This window comes from Symphalangus syndactylus, chromosome 11 (assembly GCF_028878055.3).
Source record: "Symphalangus syndactylus isolate Jambi chromosome 11, NHGRI_mSymSyn1-v2.1_pri, whole genome shotgun sequence".
Classification (NCBI taxonomy): domain Eukaryota; kingdom Metazoa; phylum Chordata; class Mammalia; order Primates; family Hylobatidae; genus Symphalangus; species Symphalangus syndactylus.
Window position 1 is genome coordinate 17,496,147 of NC_072433.2, and position 17,758 is coordinate 17,513,904.

Sequence of the window (17,758 nt, forward strand, 5' to 3'; positions counted from 1 at the left end):
GTTGCCCAGGCTGCAATGCAGTGGTATGATCACAATTCACTGCAGCCTCTGTCTCCTGGGCTTAAGCCATCCTCCCCCCTCAGCCTCCCAAGTAGCTGGGACCACAGGCATGTGCCACCATGCCCAGTTAATTTTTATATTTTTTCAGAGACCAGGTTTCAATATGTTGCCCAGGGTGGTCTCGAACTCCTGAGCTCAAGTGATCAGCCTCTCTCAGCCTCCAAAAGTATTGGGATTACAGGCGTGAGCCACCATACCTGGCCAAGTTTTTTGTTTGGGGGCCGTTTTCTGGTAGATAAATTATGATCAGGTGATTTGACCTGTTCCTAAAATAATAAATTATAGGTGACCTGGCTCCCAGGGAAAATATTTAGATCTTGTATTAGTACTCATACCTTTTTATCAGCTAGTACTCCCTTCTCTAGCTTGAGGAATTAAAAAGTTGTTGTCTGAGGGATTGTGACATGTGACTGGTAAATAGTCCACCATTGCCTTGTTTACATAACCCGAATTTTTTCTTTCAGATTTTTTTTTTTTTTTGAGGTGGGGTCTCACTCTGTCACCTAGGCTGGAGTGCAGTGGCACGACCTCCGCTCACTGCAAGCTCCACCTCCCAGGTTCACACCATTCTCCTGCCTCCGCCTCCCGAGTAGCTGGGATTACAGGCACCCACCACCACGCCTGGCTAATTTTTTGTATTTTCAGTAGAGACGGGGTTTCACCGTGTTAGCCAGGATGGTCTTGATCTCCTGACCTCGTGATCCGCCTTCCTCGGCCTCCCAAAGTGCTGGATTACAGGTGCGAGCCACCGCGCCCAGCCTTCTTTCAGATTTTAAAGCCATATTACTTTATTTTATTTGTGTAGAGACAGGGTCTTGCTCTGTCATGTAGGTTGGAGTGCAGTGATATGATCATAGCGCACCATTTAAACTCCCAGGTGCAAGTGATCCTCCTGCCTCTGCCTCCCAAAGTGTTGGGATTAAAGATAGGAGCCATTGCACCCTGTACTATTTTAAGCACTAATTCAGTAGATACATTACAGTTTTATACATGGCTGGTAACTCAATTTGTTAACCAGTTATTTTTCTAGTCTTAATAACCTCAACAATATCTAATGTACACCACAGAATTAATCTAAAGAAAACAAGGCATACATCGACACACAGGAAGTTTTAAAACAGGGGTGGGTGTGGTGGCTCATGTCTATAATCCCAGCACTTTGGGAGGCTGAGGCAGGAGAATCACTTGAGCCCAGGAGTTTAAGACCAGCCTGGGCAACATACTGAGACTCCATCTCTACAAAAACAAAAACAAAAAATTAGTCTGGCATGGTGGCATACACCTGTAGTCCTAGGTACTTAGGAGGCTGAGGCAGGAGGATCACTTGAGCCTAGGTGTTCAAGGCTTCACTGAGCTATGATTGCACCACTGCACTCCTAACCTGGGCAACAGAGTGAGACCCTGTCTCTAAAGAAACAAAAAATACCAAAAAAATTGAAAGTTTTTTTTTTTTTTTGAGATGGAGTCTCGCTCTGTTGCCCACGCTGGAGTGCAATGGCACGATCTCAGCTCACTGCAACCTCCGCCTTCTGAGTTCAAGCAATTCTCCTGCCTTAGCCTCCCAAGTAGCTCGGATTACAGGCATGCACTACTACACCCAGCTAATTTTTGTATTTTTAGTAGAGACGGGGTTTCAACATGTTGGCCAGGCTGGTCTCGAACTCCCAACCTCAGGTGATCTGCCTGCCTCAGTCTCCCAAAGTGCTGGGATTACAGGCGTGAGCCACCACGCCTGGCCAAAAATAATGTTTTTAAATAATGACTCTGTAATTTTTTTTCCTTTTTTGAGACAGAGTCTCACTCTGTTGCCTAGGCTGAAGTGCAGTGGCACCATCTCGGCTCCCTGCAACCTCTGCCTCCTGGGCTCAAGCAATTCTGCCTCAGCCACTGGAATAGCTGGGATTACAGGCATGTGCTAACAAACCCAGCTAATTTTTGTATTTTTAGTAGAGACCAGGTTGCGCCATGTTGGCCAGGCTGGTCTCGAACTCCTGGCCTCAAGTGATCCACGTGCCTTGGCCTCCCAAAGTGTTGGGATTACAGGCGTGAGCCACCACACTTGGCTGACTCTGTAAATTATTTAATAAATTTTATTTTGTATTTAAGGTTATGTAATGAATTTGAGAATAAAGTTACTGTTAAAGTGAGAAAATTATTAGAAACAGAAACCTTATTTAACCTGTGACCTTACTTTTACAGGTGAAAATTTTATGAATCAGATAGACACAGAGTTTAAAGACAAGTTAACCTATAGATTAATTATGAAATAGTAAGTGTAGCCTTAATAATGAATATAAAATTGAGAACTGGACCAAAAAGTAGATAATTCTGTAATTATTTAGTTCAGTAAATGTTCAAAGAACAAAGAATGAAGATAGAACGAAACAAAGCATTTTATCTTTTTTTTTTTTTTTTTTTTTTGAGACGGAGTCTCTCTCCGTCGCCCTGGCTGGAGTGCAGTGGCGCAATCTCAGCTCACTGCAAGCTCCGCCTCCCGGGTTCACGCCATTCTCCTGCCTCAGCCTCTCCGAGTAGCTGGGACTACAGGCGCCCGCCACCACGCCTGGCTAATTTTTTTTTTGTATTTTTAGTAGAGACGGGGTTTCACCGTGGTCTCGATCTCCTGACCTCGTGATCCGCCCGCCTCGGCCTCCCAAAGTGCTGGGATTACAAGCGTGAGCCACCGCGCCCGGCCAAAACAAAGCATTTTATCTATAAAACAATTAGTGAGGTTGGAAAGGGAAGATTTCCTGAAATTGACAAATCTTTTTTTTTTTTTTTTTTTGAGATGGAGTCTCAGGCTCTGTCACCCAGGCTGGAGTGCAGTGGCACAATCTCGACTCGCTGCAACCTCTGCCTCCCAAGTTCACACCATTCTCCTGCTTCAGCTTCCCAAGTAGCTGGGACTACAGGCGCCTGCCACCACGCCTGGCTAATTTTTTGTATTTTTAGTAGAGACAGGGTTTCACCGTGTTAGCTAGGATGGTCTCGATCTCCTGACCTCGTGATCTGCCCGCTTCGGCCTCCCAAAGTGCTGGGATTACAGGCGTGAGCCACCGCACCCGGCCGACAAATCTTTTTTTTATATTAGGAGAAAAAAATGGGGCTTGGCAAGCAAGATTCTGATATAAGAACAATTCTGTTAAAGAAAAAATGATCATGGTGAAATTGAGTAGATAAAATTGTCTGCAAAAACAGCATAATTTCCAGCCTGGCCAACATCGTGAAACCCGTTCTGTACTAAAAATAAAAAAATTAGCTGGACATAGTGGCACGTGCCTGTAATTCCACCTACTCGGGAGGCAGAGACAGAATTGCTTGAACCTGGGAGGCGGAGGTTGCAGTGAGCCAAGATTGTGCCACTGCATTCCAGCCTGGGCGACAGAGCGAGACTCTGTCTCGAAAGAAACAAAAAACACAGAAAAAAAAAAAAAAAAAACCAGCATAGCTGGAAGAGACTACAGAGTGGTCTCAAATATTAGGTGTAAGTCATTTTTTAATTTTTTGATGTTGCTCTCTTTCATTTATTCAAATATTTATTGAGCACCTACTTTATGTCAGACATTGTTCTAGATACTAGGGGAAAACAGATACTATCTCAACCTTTCCTGCAGCTCACATTCATTTCAGCTCATATTTTTTAATTAATCAAAAGCATATGTGATCTGTTCTGGTGTAGAAAAGAAAACATTTTCAAAAAGGAAAAAAAAGCATATGTGAAAACCTACATATATCCTATGATCTGGCAGTTCTACTCCTAGTTACTTACCCAAGAGAAATGAGAAAATGTACAAAAACCTTGTACAAAAATGTTTATACTAGCTTTATTTGTTGGTCGTGAGTTAGTTGTTTTTTTGAGTCAGTGTCTCACTCTGTGGCCCAGGCTGGAGTGCAGTGGCACAATCACGGCTCACTGCAGCCTCGACCCCCAGGTTCAAGTGTTCCTCCCACCTCAACCTCCCAGGTAGCTCGAACTACAGGCACATGCTACCACACCTGGCTAATTTTTTAATTTTTTTGTAGAGATAGGGTTTCACCATATTGCTTAGGCTGGTGTTGAACTCCTGGGCTCAAGCGATCCTCCCACCCAGCCTCCCAAAGTGCTGGGATTACAAGTGTAAGCCACCATGCCTAGCCTATACTAATTTTATTTGTAATAGCCAAAAACTGGAAGCACCTCAAATGTCCATCAAAAAAGGAATTGATAAATAATGGAATGCAAGAAAGATGAATAAACCACTGATACATTCAGTCATATTATGCTACATGGCAGAAGCTGGTCATAAAAAGTTATCTCCTGTATGATACCATTTATATGAAATTCTAGGACAGACAAAACTAACCTGTGGTGATAGAATTCAGATCAGTGGTTGCTTCTGGAGATGAAAATGGGGATTGACTGGGAAGGGGCTAGAGGAGACTTTCTGGGATGTTAACGGTGTTCTGTATCTTAAATAGTCAAATTCAGACTTCTTTTATAAAGCAGAAAGTATATTGGAGATTATTACCATAGAGGTGGTTTGCTAACTAAGCATTATCTTTTCCTTATGAACAGTGACTTTGAATATAGATTGTATTAAATATTTTATTCATTTGGCAATCTACACATAGAATTTCTTTTTTTTTTTTTTTTTTTTTGAGACAAACTCTCGCTCTTGTCCACCAGGCTGGAGTGCAATGGCGCGATCTCGGCTCACTGCAACCTCCACCTCCCGGGTTCAAGCGATTCTCCTGCCTCAGCCTCCTGAGTAGCTAGGATTACAGGAGCCTACCACCACTCCCGGCTAATTTTTGTATTTTTAGTAGAGACGGGAGTTCACCATGTTGGCCAGGATGGTCTCGAACTCCTCACCTCAGGTGATCCACCCCCCTCAGCCTCCCAAAGTGTTGGGATTACAGGCGTGAGACACCGTGCCCCACTCATTTTTTTTTTTTTTTTCGAGATGGAGTCTCACTCTGTCGCCCAGGCTGGAGTGCAGTGGCCAGTCTCGGCTCACTGTAACCTCCGCCTACCACATTCTCCTGTCTCAGCTTCCCTAGTAGCTGGGATTACAGGCATCTGCCACCACGCCTCGCTAATTTTTGTATTTTTAGTAGAGACGTGGTTTCACCACATTGGCCAGGCTGGTCTCAGAACTCCTAATGTCTCAAGTGATCCACCCGCCTCCGCCTCCCAAAGTGCTGGAATTAGAGGCATGAGCCACTGCACCTGGCCTACATAGAGAATTTATTTATTTATTATTATTATTATTATTTTGAGATGGAGTCTTGCTCTGTCGCCCAGGCTGGAGTGCAGTGGTGCAATCTCGGCTCACTGCAAGCTCTGCCTCCCGGGTTCATGCCATTCTCCTGCCTCAGCCTCCTGAGTAGCTGGGACTACAGGCGCCTGCCACCATACCCAGCTAATTTTTTGTATTTTTTTAGTAGAGTCGGAGTTTCGCCGTGTTAGCCAGGATGGTCTCGATCTCTTGACCTCATGATCCACCCGCCTCAGCCTCCCAAAATGCTGGGATTACAGGCGTGAGCCACCGCGCCCGGCCCAGAATTTCTTTTTATTTTGAGACGGAATCTCTCTCTGTTGCCCAGGCTGGAGTGCAATGGCGCAATCTCGGCTCACTGCAACCTCCGCCTCCTGGGTTCAAGTGATTCTCCTGCCTCAGCCTCCTGAGTAGCTGGGATTACAGGCACCTGCCACCATGACTGGCTAATTTTTTTTTTTTTTTTTTTTTTTGAGATGGAGTCTCGCTCTGTTCCCCAGGCTGGAGTGCAGCGGGGCGATCTCGGCTCACTGCAAGCTCCGCCTCCCAGGTTCATGCCATTCCCTTGCCTACGCCTCCTGAGTAACTGGGACTACAGGCGGCTGCCAACACGCCCGGCTAATTTTTTGTATTTTTAGTAGAGACGGGGTTTCACCGTTTTAGCCAGGATGGTCTCGATCTCCTGACCTCGTGATCTGCCCGTCTCGGCCTCCCAAAGTGCTGGGATTACAGGCGTGAGCCACCACGCCAGGCCCCCAGAATTTCTTAAGAAGATAAAATACTCTGGGCTAAAGTAGCTACACTAAAACTTACATTGTCATTATGGGGCACTTGTGCTTTTGGCCATAAGTGAGTACTGGTTCTGGAATTACCCTCCCACTGTACACAACTAGAAAACTGGACAAAAAAGATGCTACAACTGTTTTCAGACATTGGGCCACAGCTACCACAGGACTGTGATTCCTGAGAGAAAGGAAACAACTCTATTTTGGTTTTATGCCAAGAGGTAATTTTCAGACCATGGTGCAAAGAGAGGACACCCAAACATAGTCTAATAGTCTTGCTGAATTGAGGAGATGTAGACCAGAATTTGGAAAGGCCAACAGGACTAGAATTTTTTTGCTAGGACAGAGAGGAGGGAGTACCAGAGAGGAGGGACCTCTGGAGAGAAAGGACTCTAGAAATTTACACAGCTGAATACCAATCTGTGCATGCAATGGGTAAAACTCCAAAAGGCTAGTCAAAGAACAATTGTAAGAATGCTGTTAGCCAAATAATTACTAGAGCTCTCATGGGGCCAGGAATCATTGTTTAATCCCATTTAGCCTTCTAACAAATCTTAAAAACTGATCTGCAAGCAAGTGAACTGTCAGAACAAAGTTCAACCTTCTTCAAAAGACTACAACAAAATCCAGCACTCAATATGAAATTACCAGACATGCAAAGAAACAGGAAAGTGATTCAGTCAGAAACAGACACAAGTGTGACAAAGATGATGGAATTAGCAGATGAAGACATTAAGACAATCGTTAAGAATGTGCTCAAGGATTTAAAGGAAAACACAAACATGAGGAAAGAAATGGAAGATATAAAACAGAATCAAATGAAACTTCTAGAAATGAAAAATACAGTATTTGAAATGAAAATTTCTTTTTTTTTTTCTTTCTTTTTTTAAATAGAGACAGGGTCTCCCTGTGTTGCCCAGGCTGGTCTCGAACTCCTGGGCTCAAGTGATTGTCCCACATTGGCCTCCCAAAGTCTGGGCTTACAGGCGTGAGCTACCATACCCAGCCTTAAATGGAAATTTCACTGGATAGGATTAATAGTAAATTAGATAGTGCCAGTACTGCAGAAGGAAAGACCACCAAACTTAATGCAATAGAAACTATCCAAAATTCAGGCTGGGTGCGGTGGCTCAGGCCTGTAATCCCAGCACTTTGGGAGGCCTCGGGTGGATCACGAGGTCAGGAGATCGAGACCATCCTGGCTAACATGGTGAAATCCCGTCTCTACTAAAAATACAAAAAAATTAGCCGGGCATAGTGGCGGGCGCCTGTAGTCCCAGCTACTCGGAGAGGCTGAGGCGGGAGAATGGCGTGAACCCGGGAGGCAGAGCTTGCAGTGAGCCGAGATCGCGCCACTGTACTCCAGCCTGGGCGGCAGCGAGACTCCGTCTCAAAAAAGAAAAAAAAAAAGAAACTATCCAAAATGAAGCACAGAGAGAAAAGTGACTGAAAGCAAAATAAACAGAGCCTCAATGACTGGTGAGACAACATCAGGCAGTCTAACAAACCTGCAACTGAAGTCCCAGAAGTAGAAGGGAGGAGGAAGAAAGATAGTTATGGAAATAATGGCCACAATTTTTTATGGTAATTGTTTTTGTAATTAAAGACTGTCTTATGTCAGCCATAAGAGAAAATTATTTCACCTGTATCATTTAAGATGAATTATATGAACAATTATTAGATTGGAGCAGTTATTTGAATTCATAGCAAATAATTGTCTGAGGAGATTAACATTTTCAACAGGAAGAATAGAGAAGGAAAAATAAATGTTGGATTTGTGGTGAGTAGAATACTAGAACTGAATAGTACAATTATTATATTGTCAGTATAAATTGGTGTATATTTAATTACAAAAAAGTATTATTGTACCAGTTCCTAAATGTTTGATTTGACCTTATTTGCAATAAAAGTAAATCAAACATTAAGTAGTAATATAAGCTATTGTTAGAAATGCTTGTTCCCTGGTGCTGTAAAGGATAGCACTTGAACGTAAATTTAATTTCCTCAGCAAGGCCATTTTTACTTTCTGCAGAAAGGGTACACTTGCCAGCAGTTTTGCCACAAGAGTACACCCAACAAAAGAGACAGGGTCATTTATAATCTGATGCGTCCACCTACTGCTGTGTCCAGTTTCCATTGGCTGGAATGGGACCTCATATTCTGTATTTGTCCTGATTGGCTAGCAACTTAGAACTTTTGAAAAGAGGCAAAGGCAGAGGAGAACAAAGGAAAGAGGAAGTAACTTGTGGAATGCTGAGAAAGGTAAAAACACCTTCAAATAAGGAAGAGGAACAGGCTATGACCTAATGCTTGCTTGGACCAGTATAAGCATGCCAGGGCAAATATTTAGGCTAAATTGTGGGAGCTAAGAACATAAAGTACATTGATTTCTTTATTACAGCTGGCAGATATTTAAGAATGTTAGCACGGGTGTTTGAATCAATTTTGCTTCTAAGAGAAGTTACTATTTATTCCTAATTAGATGGGGAGGAAAGTCTTTGAAGAGGAACCTCTACTTTACTTTTTACACTATTAATGGGTTTCTGATTTTCATGTAAAAATATTTTAAAATCTTATTTAGCTTCAGAAGAACTGACCATTGCTGGCATGACGTTTACAACGTTTGATCTGGGTGGACATGTTCAAGGTAAGATTCTTTTTTTTTTTTGAGACAGTCTCACTCTGTCTCCCAGGTTGGAGTGTAGTGGCGCAATCTCAGCTCACTGCAACCTCTGCCTCCTGGGTTCAAGCAATCCTCATGCCTCAGCCTCCCCAATAGCTGGGATTACAGGCATGTGCCACCGCGCCCGGCTAATTTTTGTATTCTTAGTAGAGATGGGGTTTCGCCATGTTCAAGGTAAGATTCTCTTACTCTTACAGTCACTTTGTTTTATTTTAACTTAACAAAAATTGGCCGTTAGTTCTAGTGCATGAAATCTCATTCTAGTCACGCAAGGCCAGAGTAGATTTAAAATTTAGGGATTCTTACTCCCCGATAAATACTTTAAAAGGAAAGGGTGATTTTCATGATACTTCTGGCCAATTCAAATGGGAATTGCTTTTGGCGGTAAAGTGTATGAGTAAAATTAACTTCCATTCTCTCTACTTCAATCTACCTCTCACTGTCATAATCATGTTACGAACATGTTACTGCTCTGTAAAACAAACAAAAACAAAACAAAACAGAACAAAAAAACCTTCAGTGGCTAACTCATTACCTACAAAATAAAGGCCAAACTCATTAACCTGGCATTCAGATCTCTATGATCTGGTCCCAGTTTACTTTTCTGGGCTTTTAAAAATTATCTTATAGAGACAGGGTCTCACTCACTATGTTGCCCAGGCTTGTCTCCAACTCCTGGGCTCAAGCAATCCTCCCACCTCAGCCTCCCAAAAGTTGGGATTATAGGTGTAAGCCACCACACCTGGCCTACTTTTCTGATCTTTATTTCCCTCTATTCCCCTTCCCATTATTTTTACTTCAACCAAATCAGACCTTCTTGGTGTTTTCCTACCTCTGTGCTTTTGTTCATGCCATCCCCATCCGCACATGAGTAACCCCTTCAGGCCTGAGCGTATGCCCTGCTACCTCCCGTGGGAAGCCATTCTCAGTTGGAGTGCTCTCAGCTGTACTTCATAGCACTTAGTATATTTGTGTACAAGTCTACAACAAGTTTGGAAAGACTGCCTTATCTCTTATATTAAACTTGCGGGGACTAAAATTCTGTTTTTTGTTTTGTTTTAATTAAAAAACTTTTTTTGTAGAGATGGGGTCTCACAATCTTGCCCAGGCTGATTTTGAAGTCCTGGCCTCAAGCAGTCCTCCTACCTCAATTTCCCAAAGTTCTGGGATTACAGGTGTGAGCCACCATACCTGGCCTGTTCATTTTTTATATCCCCAAAAGTACTTGGCAACATCTACCTCATAGTAAGTCATAACTAATCAATATTACCGAGTTGGTGGGCATTCTAAAGACCTGATGCGACATATAGTTGAAAAGATTGTAAATGGTTTTGGCTAGTGAAAGCACATTTGAGACATGTAATTGTCTGGCATATACACAAAATAATTTCTGGAATATGATTATTAGAATTGGAATCTAATGGAATTTGTCTGAGACTTCATTTCTATGTTGTTTTCAAGATATGTCATAATGGCTGGGTGTGGGGTCTCAGGCCTATAATCCCAGTGCTTTGAGAGGCTGAGGTTGTGAGGATCACTTGAAGCCAGGAGTTCAAGACCAGCCTTGCAACATAGCAAGACCCTGTCTCTACACAGAATTTAAACAATTAATGGGGCATAGTGATAGACACTGATAGTCCTACCTACTCAGGAGGCTGAGATGGGAATATGGCTTGAGCTCAAGAGTCTGAGGTTGCTGTGAACTAGCCTGGATGACAGAGCAAGACCCTGTCTCTTAAAAAAAAAAAAAAGATATGTCATAAAACTCAAGTCAGTGAAGAAAGTTATGTTATGGAAAAAATTACTTTTATGATTTCATAGATTTTAGTTAATTATTAACTTTGAGCTTCTTTTCTGAGTAAAACAGTTTTGTTTTGGGTTTTTTTAAATTATTTTTTTTGAGACAGAGTCTGGCTCTGTCTCCCAGGCTGGAGTGCAGTAGCATGATCTTGGCTTACTGCAGCCTCTGCCTCCTGGACTCCATCCTCCCACCTCAGCCTCCCAAGTAGCTGGGCAGGCACACACTACCACGCTAATTTTTTTTTCTTTGAGACAGAGTCTCTCTGTCACCCAGGCTGGAGTGCAGTGGCGTGATCTCGGCTCACTGCCACCTCCACCTCCCGAGTTCAAGTGATTCTCCAAGCCTGCCTAATTTTTGTATTTTTAGTAGAGACAGGGTTTCACCATGTTGGCCAGCCTGGTCTCCAACTCCTGACCTCAGGTGATCCACCTGCCTCAGCCTCCCAAAGTGCTGGGATTACAGGCATGATCCACTGTATCCGGCTTGGCTAATTTTTTGTGTTTTTTTGGAGAGATGAGGTTTCACTACGTTGTCCAGGCTGGTCTCGAACTCCTGAGCTCAAGCAATCCACCCACCTTGGCCTTCCAAAGTGCTGGGATTACAAGTGTGAGCCACCACACCCAGCCTTATTATTTTAACAAGCTTGTACCTGATATTAATTTCCTTCTGTCACTCATGCCAAATTTATCACTGGCAAAAAAAATCTGATAACTAGAAATGTCAAAAAATGAACACTGCATATATACGTAATATAAGTACACACATTTTATGTGTATATAATTACATATATGTAGGTTTTTTTACTGCTTATATTTTAGATTTATATAGTAGCAGTCCTCCAATGAACTTAACGTGTATTATTTTTATTTTAAATATTCTACTTCTTACATATAATTGGAAGAGACTAAAGTATTTGACTTGCCCACAATCAAGGAAAGCCTGAAATTCCCTCTTAGTTATTCTCAGAAGAATTTGGCACCATTGGGTAAAAGATTAACTTGAATATATTGTGAAGTACCAGCAGCTAAGGGATTACTGCACTTGATATCTGGTTGGACTCTTTGCTTAAACCATCTGCTGGGTTTGACCAACAAGTAAACTCTAACTCCTGATTGTTTTTGTTAGCTCGAAGAGTGTGGAAAAACTACCTTCCTGCTATCAATGGCATTGTATTTCTGGTGGATTGTGCAGACCATGAAAGGCTGTTAGAGTCAAAAGAAGAACTTGATGTAAGTTAAATAATTAATACTAAATATAGTCAAATCACTCTGGTAAGCCTGCAGAAGTAGGTCAGAGATATAGGTATCAGAGTGCAGCTTTTCTGCAGTCTCTGATGAAACTCTTGGCAATTTGTTGAGCTCAGTGATTGCTTTAAGTAGTGATTACTTAGAATGCAGAAGGAGTAACTGAGTAATTGTAGCTATTGAGGAAGTACTAACACAGACATCCTTTATGAAGACTTAAGAAGCTCACCCTGTACAGAATGTACCCTTTTAGTATATTTCATGTTTGCTATATTCCTGGAGTGAGTTGATCTTGAGTCCCTGGTCATGCTAAGATGCGATTTCTTAAGCCACAACCTGGAAATGATAGAACATGCCATTTTTGACACTACTCCCAGGATTGAGCAGAGGCATATGTAGCTACCTCCCCTCCAGTATCCCAGGTCAGATACTTTGTAAAGGGGCCCAACAGCAGCAGGCAAGGTCAGCACCAGATCTGGGGCCACAGAGTAAGCAGGTCCATGATTTGATTGAAGGTTGATCCTACCATGGCTCTGCCCAGAGCAGGCAAACAAATACTTGTACATGTGGAAAAGTCCAGGTAGGTTCTATGGTTACAAAACAAGGACAGAGAATGCCTGAGTTCCTACTTTGTTTCAGAGACTGTGCGTGTTACTTGATTTAATTCTCAACTTCATAGGGTGGATGCTACTGTTCCTAATTCTCTCTAGAGCTTCAATCAGGCTAACTTGCCCAAAGTCACATCTCAGAAGCAGTAGAGCCAGAAGTGAAACCAGATCTGTCCACCTCTAAGGTGCTGGCTCTATATGTTCTGTGTCACTGCTTCAAAGGATGAGCAGAGTAAACATTTACAGGAAGAGCCTTAGGAAGACAGAAGAACTTAGCTTATGGTTTCATTGAGGTCACTTTAAAATGTGGGGAAAGTTTGACAAAGAACGTTGGTATGACATGATATGGTAGAGAATGAGTCCTTTATCGTTTTATCATATCAAAATAAGCTCTTTGGATGGTTTCATATCAACTCTTGTTTTGTATTGTTTTGTTTTTTTCAGTCACTAATGACAGATGAAACCATTGCTAATGTGCCTATACTGATTCTTGGGAATAAGATCGACAGACCTGAAGCCATCAGTGAAGAGAGGTTGCGAGAGATGTTTGGTTTATATGGTCAGACAACAGGAAAGGTAAAAAAAAAAAAAAAAAAATTATGATGGATGTGTTTAATTCTACAGTACAAATGTCTTCTTAAATTACTATTGTCCAACTATACAAGCCCATTATCATTTTTTTTTCTTAAAGAAAACTGTCATTTATACATGTGGGTCTTTTTAATGTCTTCATTTCTTTCTACCATGGAATGAAACCTTTTCTTGGTGACAACAAAAATGTCAAGGATCAGTTATGCCTAAGGCTTGTGCTTATAGGAAACTAAATTAAAGCTTTCAAAGTTATTTATCATACATTTTCAGAATTAGCCACCAAATGATATATTTGATTGTTTAAGTATACCAGTAGTGTGTTTAGGCCCTGAGTTTACCAGAGATAAATAAGACATAAACTTGGTCATAGGGATATTTTAGGGTTTTCTGAACATATACTTTATAATAAGCTTTAAGACGGATTGTTTTGGTATTCACTTTTCCTAGGATTTATTTTGGGGGAAACATCAGCATTGAAGAAATCCAGATAAACAATGGAAGAACCCCAGAGATTTACAAAATTTTTTTAGTTTACATATACTATTTCAGGGTGGAGAAATACTGCAGCATATAGCAGGAGGCTCTTTTTTTTTTTTTTTTTGAGATCGAGTTTTGCTCTTGTTGCCCAGGCTGGAGTACAATGGTGCGATCTCAGTTCACTGCAACCTCCGCCTCCCAGGTTCAAGCGATTCTCCTGCCTCAGCCTCCCTAGTAGCTGGGATTACAGGCATGTGCCACCACGCCTGGCTAATTTTGTATTTTTAGTAGAGACGGGGTTTCTCCATGTTGGTCAGTCTGGTCTCGAACTCCTGACCTCAGGTAATCCGCCCGCCTTGGCCTCCCAGAGTGCTGAGATTACAGGCATGAGCCACCATGCCTGGTCCACAGGAGGCTCTTAAGTCAGACAAATTAGACTTTGGTCTGTTTTCTGTCTTCTTTTTTACAAATTAGCTTGATATTAATTTTAGGAAATGCTTTGTTTGGTAATAAACCTTCTCAGGGAATGTTTGTCTTTAATATTAGTGAAGCCAGTTTGGATTTTTTTCTAAGTCAGATTATTTTTATTCTTGGGTATCTTGCAACCTAACCTCTTTCCCACTGAGTGGCCATCCTGTCCTAAGGTAGAGTGAGAGAAGGAGGCTTCTTGTGTGTTTATGGGGCTTGGATGCCAAGCAGCCACAACTTTATCACAGTCATGGATTTATCACAGCCATTCTTTGTTCTAAAATAGAACCTATAATTCTGCTGGGATGTGGGGCTTTATTAATTTCATAAAATTCCAACAAAATGTCTCTCTTCTATTCTAGGGGAGTGTATCTCTGAAAGAACTGAATGCCCGACCCTTAGAAGTTTTCATGTGTAGTGTGCTCAAAAGACAAGGTTACGGAGAAGGCTTCCGCTGGATGGCACAGTACATTGATTAACACAAACTCACATTGGTTCCAGGTCTCAACGTTCAGGCTTACTCAGAGATTTGATTGCTCAACATGCATAACTTGAATTCAATAGACTTTTGCTGGTTATAAAACAGATGTTTTTTAGATTATTAATATTAAATCAACTTAATTTGAGTGAGAATTGAAAACTGATTCAAGTAAGTTTGAATATCATGTTAGCTTTCTAATTCCATAAAAGTAATTGGTTTTTACAGTTTATAATCTGACATCACCCCAGCGCCATTTGTAAAGAGCAACTTTCCAGCAGTACATTTGAAGCACTTTTTAACAACATAAAACTATAGATATAAACCATATTTAAAAGCTCATCATGTTAAATTTTTTATGTACTTTTTTGGAACTAGTTTTTAAATTTTAGATTATATGTCCACCTATCTTAAGTGTACAGTTAATAATTAGCTTATTCAATGATTGCATGATGCCTTACAGTTTTCAATAACATTTTTTCTTATGCAAACGTCATGCAATAAAACAAACTCTAATGTTTGGCATCCTTGTTGGGCAAATGTTTCATTTAAATGTGTCTTATCTAGCTAGTATACTCTGAAAATTTGAGTATTTAATATTAGGCATATGAAGTGATTGTTGGGAAAGGAGATTCCTTCAGAATATTTAGAATAGCATTTAAGCCTCTCAAGGCTTATGTATTTACTATGAGACGGTTGTGGTCAGTTGCACCTGATACCATGTATCCCTGAATCGTGTACTTTTATTAGTAATGCTGCCACTACCATTGCTGATGGGGTCTGTGTCCTAGTCCCTGTGGGATTGGCCTTCTGAAGAAAAGCACATTTATGCTACACAAGGTTGATTCTCAGTTTGGTAGGCTCTATAGTTCCATCCCCGTTGTCTAATTCTGAAGTGCTCCAGTCTTATTGGTGCCCAATGGGGTAATCTATGCCTCTTCCCCAAAAGCAATGACAGGCACCAGTCTCTCCACATTTAGATATATTCCCAGTCTCTTTACATTTAACAGTACTCTCTGGGGCAAGCAATAAGTAGGACCTTGTGTGCAGTTTCATTGTAGAGACATGTATATCTGAGGAATAAAACAGCTTGTTCTGTGTCAGTCTGAGATATGTGGAGATTTTGTTCCTATCCTATAGCTTTTTTGTATTGTTTGGCATATTTTATAGCCTGGTAGAAGAAAACAAGTGCTTGTTTCCAATTTTCTTTTTTCTTATTTGCTTTCAGGTAGTTCTTACTTCATACAACAAAGATTTTTTGTTTGGCTTTTTTTTTTTTTTTTGCTCTGTTTCATTTTGTTTTAGAGATGGGGTTTCACCATGTTGGCCAGGCTGATCTCAAACTCCTGACCTCAAGTGATCTGCCCGCCTTGGCCTCCCAAAGTGCTGGGATTACAGGCGTGAGCTACCATGCCTGACCTGACTTTTGTTTTTAGATATTATGCTTGCCATGTGATAGGGCCTGCAAGCCTCTTTGCTAGGCTTACTAGGAAAATTTTAGTTTTTCAAAAGCATTATAATTTCCTAAGAAACTGAATTCTTTTTTTATATGTTTGAGATTCCCATCATTAGTAATATAAGATAAAAAGTGCCAAAAATGTATTTTTAAAGACCCTCAAGTTTGAGATTTATCTTGATTATAAGCCAAGTTTTATAGTATATTTAACCAAGTCCATCAAGAATAATTTTAATATCAAAAATTAGTGTTTTCTGTAGCCATTATCCATGTCAGAGTTACAGTCCTTTTTGTCACTGATAATATAACCTATGAAGCAGATAAGGATTGAGGAATATGACTGGAAGGAATTGCTATTTAGCTAAGCTGACAAGGTCACTTCTTAAGATGACATTTGGTTTCAGTAATCTGACTATTCTGTTTTCACTTTCATCTTCTTTCTAAATGAAAACAAAAGTGCTCCCTCCCTTCCTAGAAACATCAGTAGCACTACGGGAAAAGTAGAACATGACATTGCAGCCTATTGATTTCTTCTTCCAGATAGATTTAAAGTACTCCTTAAGTTCTGACTAAATAGAACTAAGCCTTATTAAAAATAACTGCCTCTTGTTCATGTTATGTCTTCAGTACCTTCAGGGACCTGCCTTTCTTCAAGTATTTCCTAGAGTATCTATTATGATACTGAAGAAGCTAATTATTTGTGTTGTAAATTGGTATAAAGGAAAAAAACATACTGGTTTCTCTAGCCAGGAAAAATGCTTTCTGGTGTACTATATCTCGCTCCAGAACCCTCATTCTAATTTTAACACTAGGATCAAAGAAACAAAGTCACTTTGTGGACCACAGCTAAACTGTGGATATTTTCCCAAAGACATAAGATTTTTATGGACCGAGCCTCTAGAAAGGAAGCCATGTTTAGGAGCAACCAACTTTCCTCCCAGCTTTTGGGGGCAGAGTTCCTGAGCCAGAGGACTTACTGTCCAGCTTTGAGAACCTCTCCAGAGTATATGCACTGGGTACTGCTCTTTTTCAAGAGAACCAAATTAAGAGGATGGCAAGAAACAGTAGAAGCACAGAGAAAAGACAACTCTACATGTGCCTGTGTGAATGTGTGCATCCATGGAGTATTTCCCAGGTAAATAATAGTACTGGGGACATAGGCTAATTGTGTATCCCACACTGCAAGATGCTAGGGTGTAGTTAACACTGTGGTATACATACAAATCAGGCACTGTCCAAAAGATTTTTTAATATCTAAAGTCTGAAATGTAAAAATATAAGGTCTTAACCACTTTTACACTTTTAAAGAGATTCTTATCCCACACCTGTTTCACTGACTGCTGTTAATTACACTTTTGGATCACAGCTGGTTAAATTGACAGATTTCAGTTTATCTCAGTGAATTTTTAGAATGGAGATTATAGCATTTTTTAATTGGAGAACAGATATTTCCTAAAGTATACGAAAAAGAATTATTCACTGTTGGTTTAAACCAGTATCTTTGTATCAGTGCCAAAGATATGTGAACACAGATACTGCCTGTGTAGACCTAAATTTTAGTTTTGTGTACCTGGATCCATATACAAATTTTTTGTGGTTTATAGCATAAAAGCAGAACATTGTTTCTTTTCTTAGTTTTCAACCAGCTCATCTTTTGTTTTTGTTTGTTTGTTTTGAGACGGAGTCTTGCTTTGTTGCCCAGGCTAGAGTGCAGTGGCACAATCTCCGCTTACTGCAACCTCCACCTCCTGGGTTCAAGTGATTCTCCTGCCTCAGCCTCCTGAGTAGCTGGGACTACAGGCACGCGCCACCATGCCCGGCTAGTTTTTGTATTTTTAGTAGAGATGGG

The 17,758-nt window shown here is 41.0% G+C and overlaps 1 protein-coding gene across 3 annotated transcripts in view; it reads left to right on the forward strand.

Moving 5' to 3' along the window:
• Positions 1-16,522, forward strand: part of SAR1B (secretion associated Ras related GTPase 1B) — a 33,125-nt gene extending 16,603 nt beyond the window's left edge. For 2 of the 3 annotated variants that reach the window (XM_055299541.2, XM_055299543.2), the window contains 4 exons: positions 8,685-8,750; positions 11,713-11,816; positions 12,884-13,015; positions 14,338-16,522. In XM_055299541.2, coding sequence (XP_055155516.1) covers positions 8,685-8,750; positions 11,713-11,816; positions 12,884-13,015; positions 14,338-14,454 — 419 coding nt within the window. In that variant the 3' untranslated portion in view covers positions 14,455-16,522. Of the gene's footprint in view, positions 1-7,359; positions 7,688-8,684; positions 8,751-11,712; positions 11,817-12,883; positions 13,016-14,337 lie in introns of those variants that run through there. The other variant, XM_055299544.2, reaches the window with a different exon arrangement.
• Positions 16,523-17,758: the final 1,236 nt, after the last annotated feature.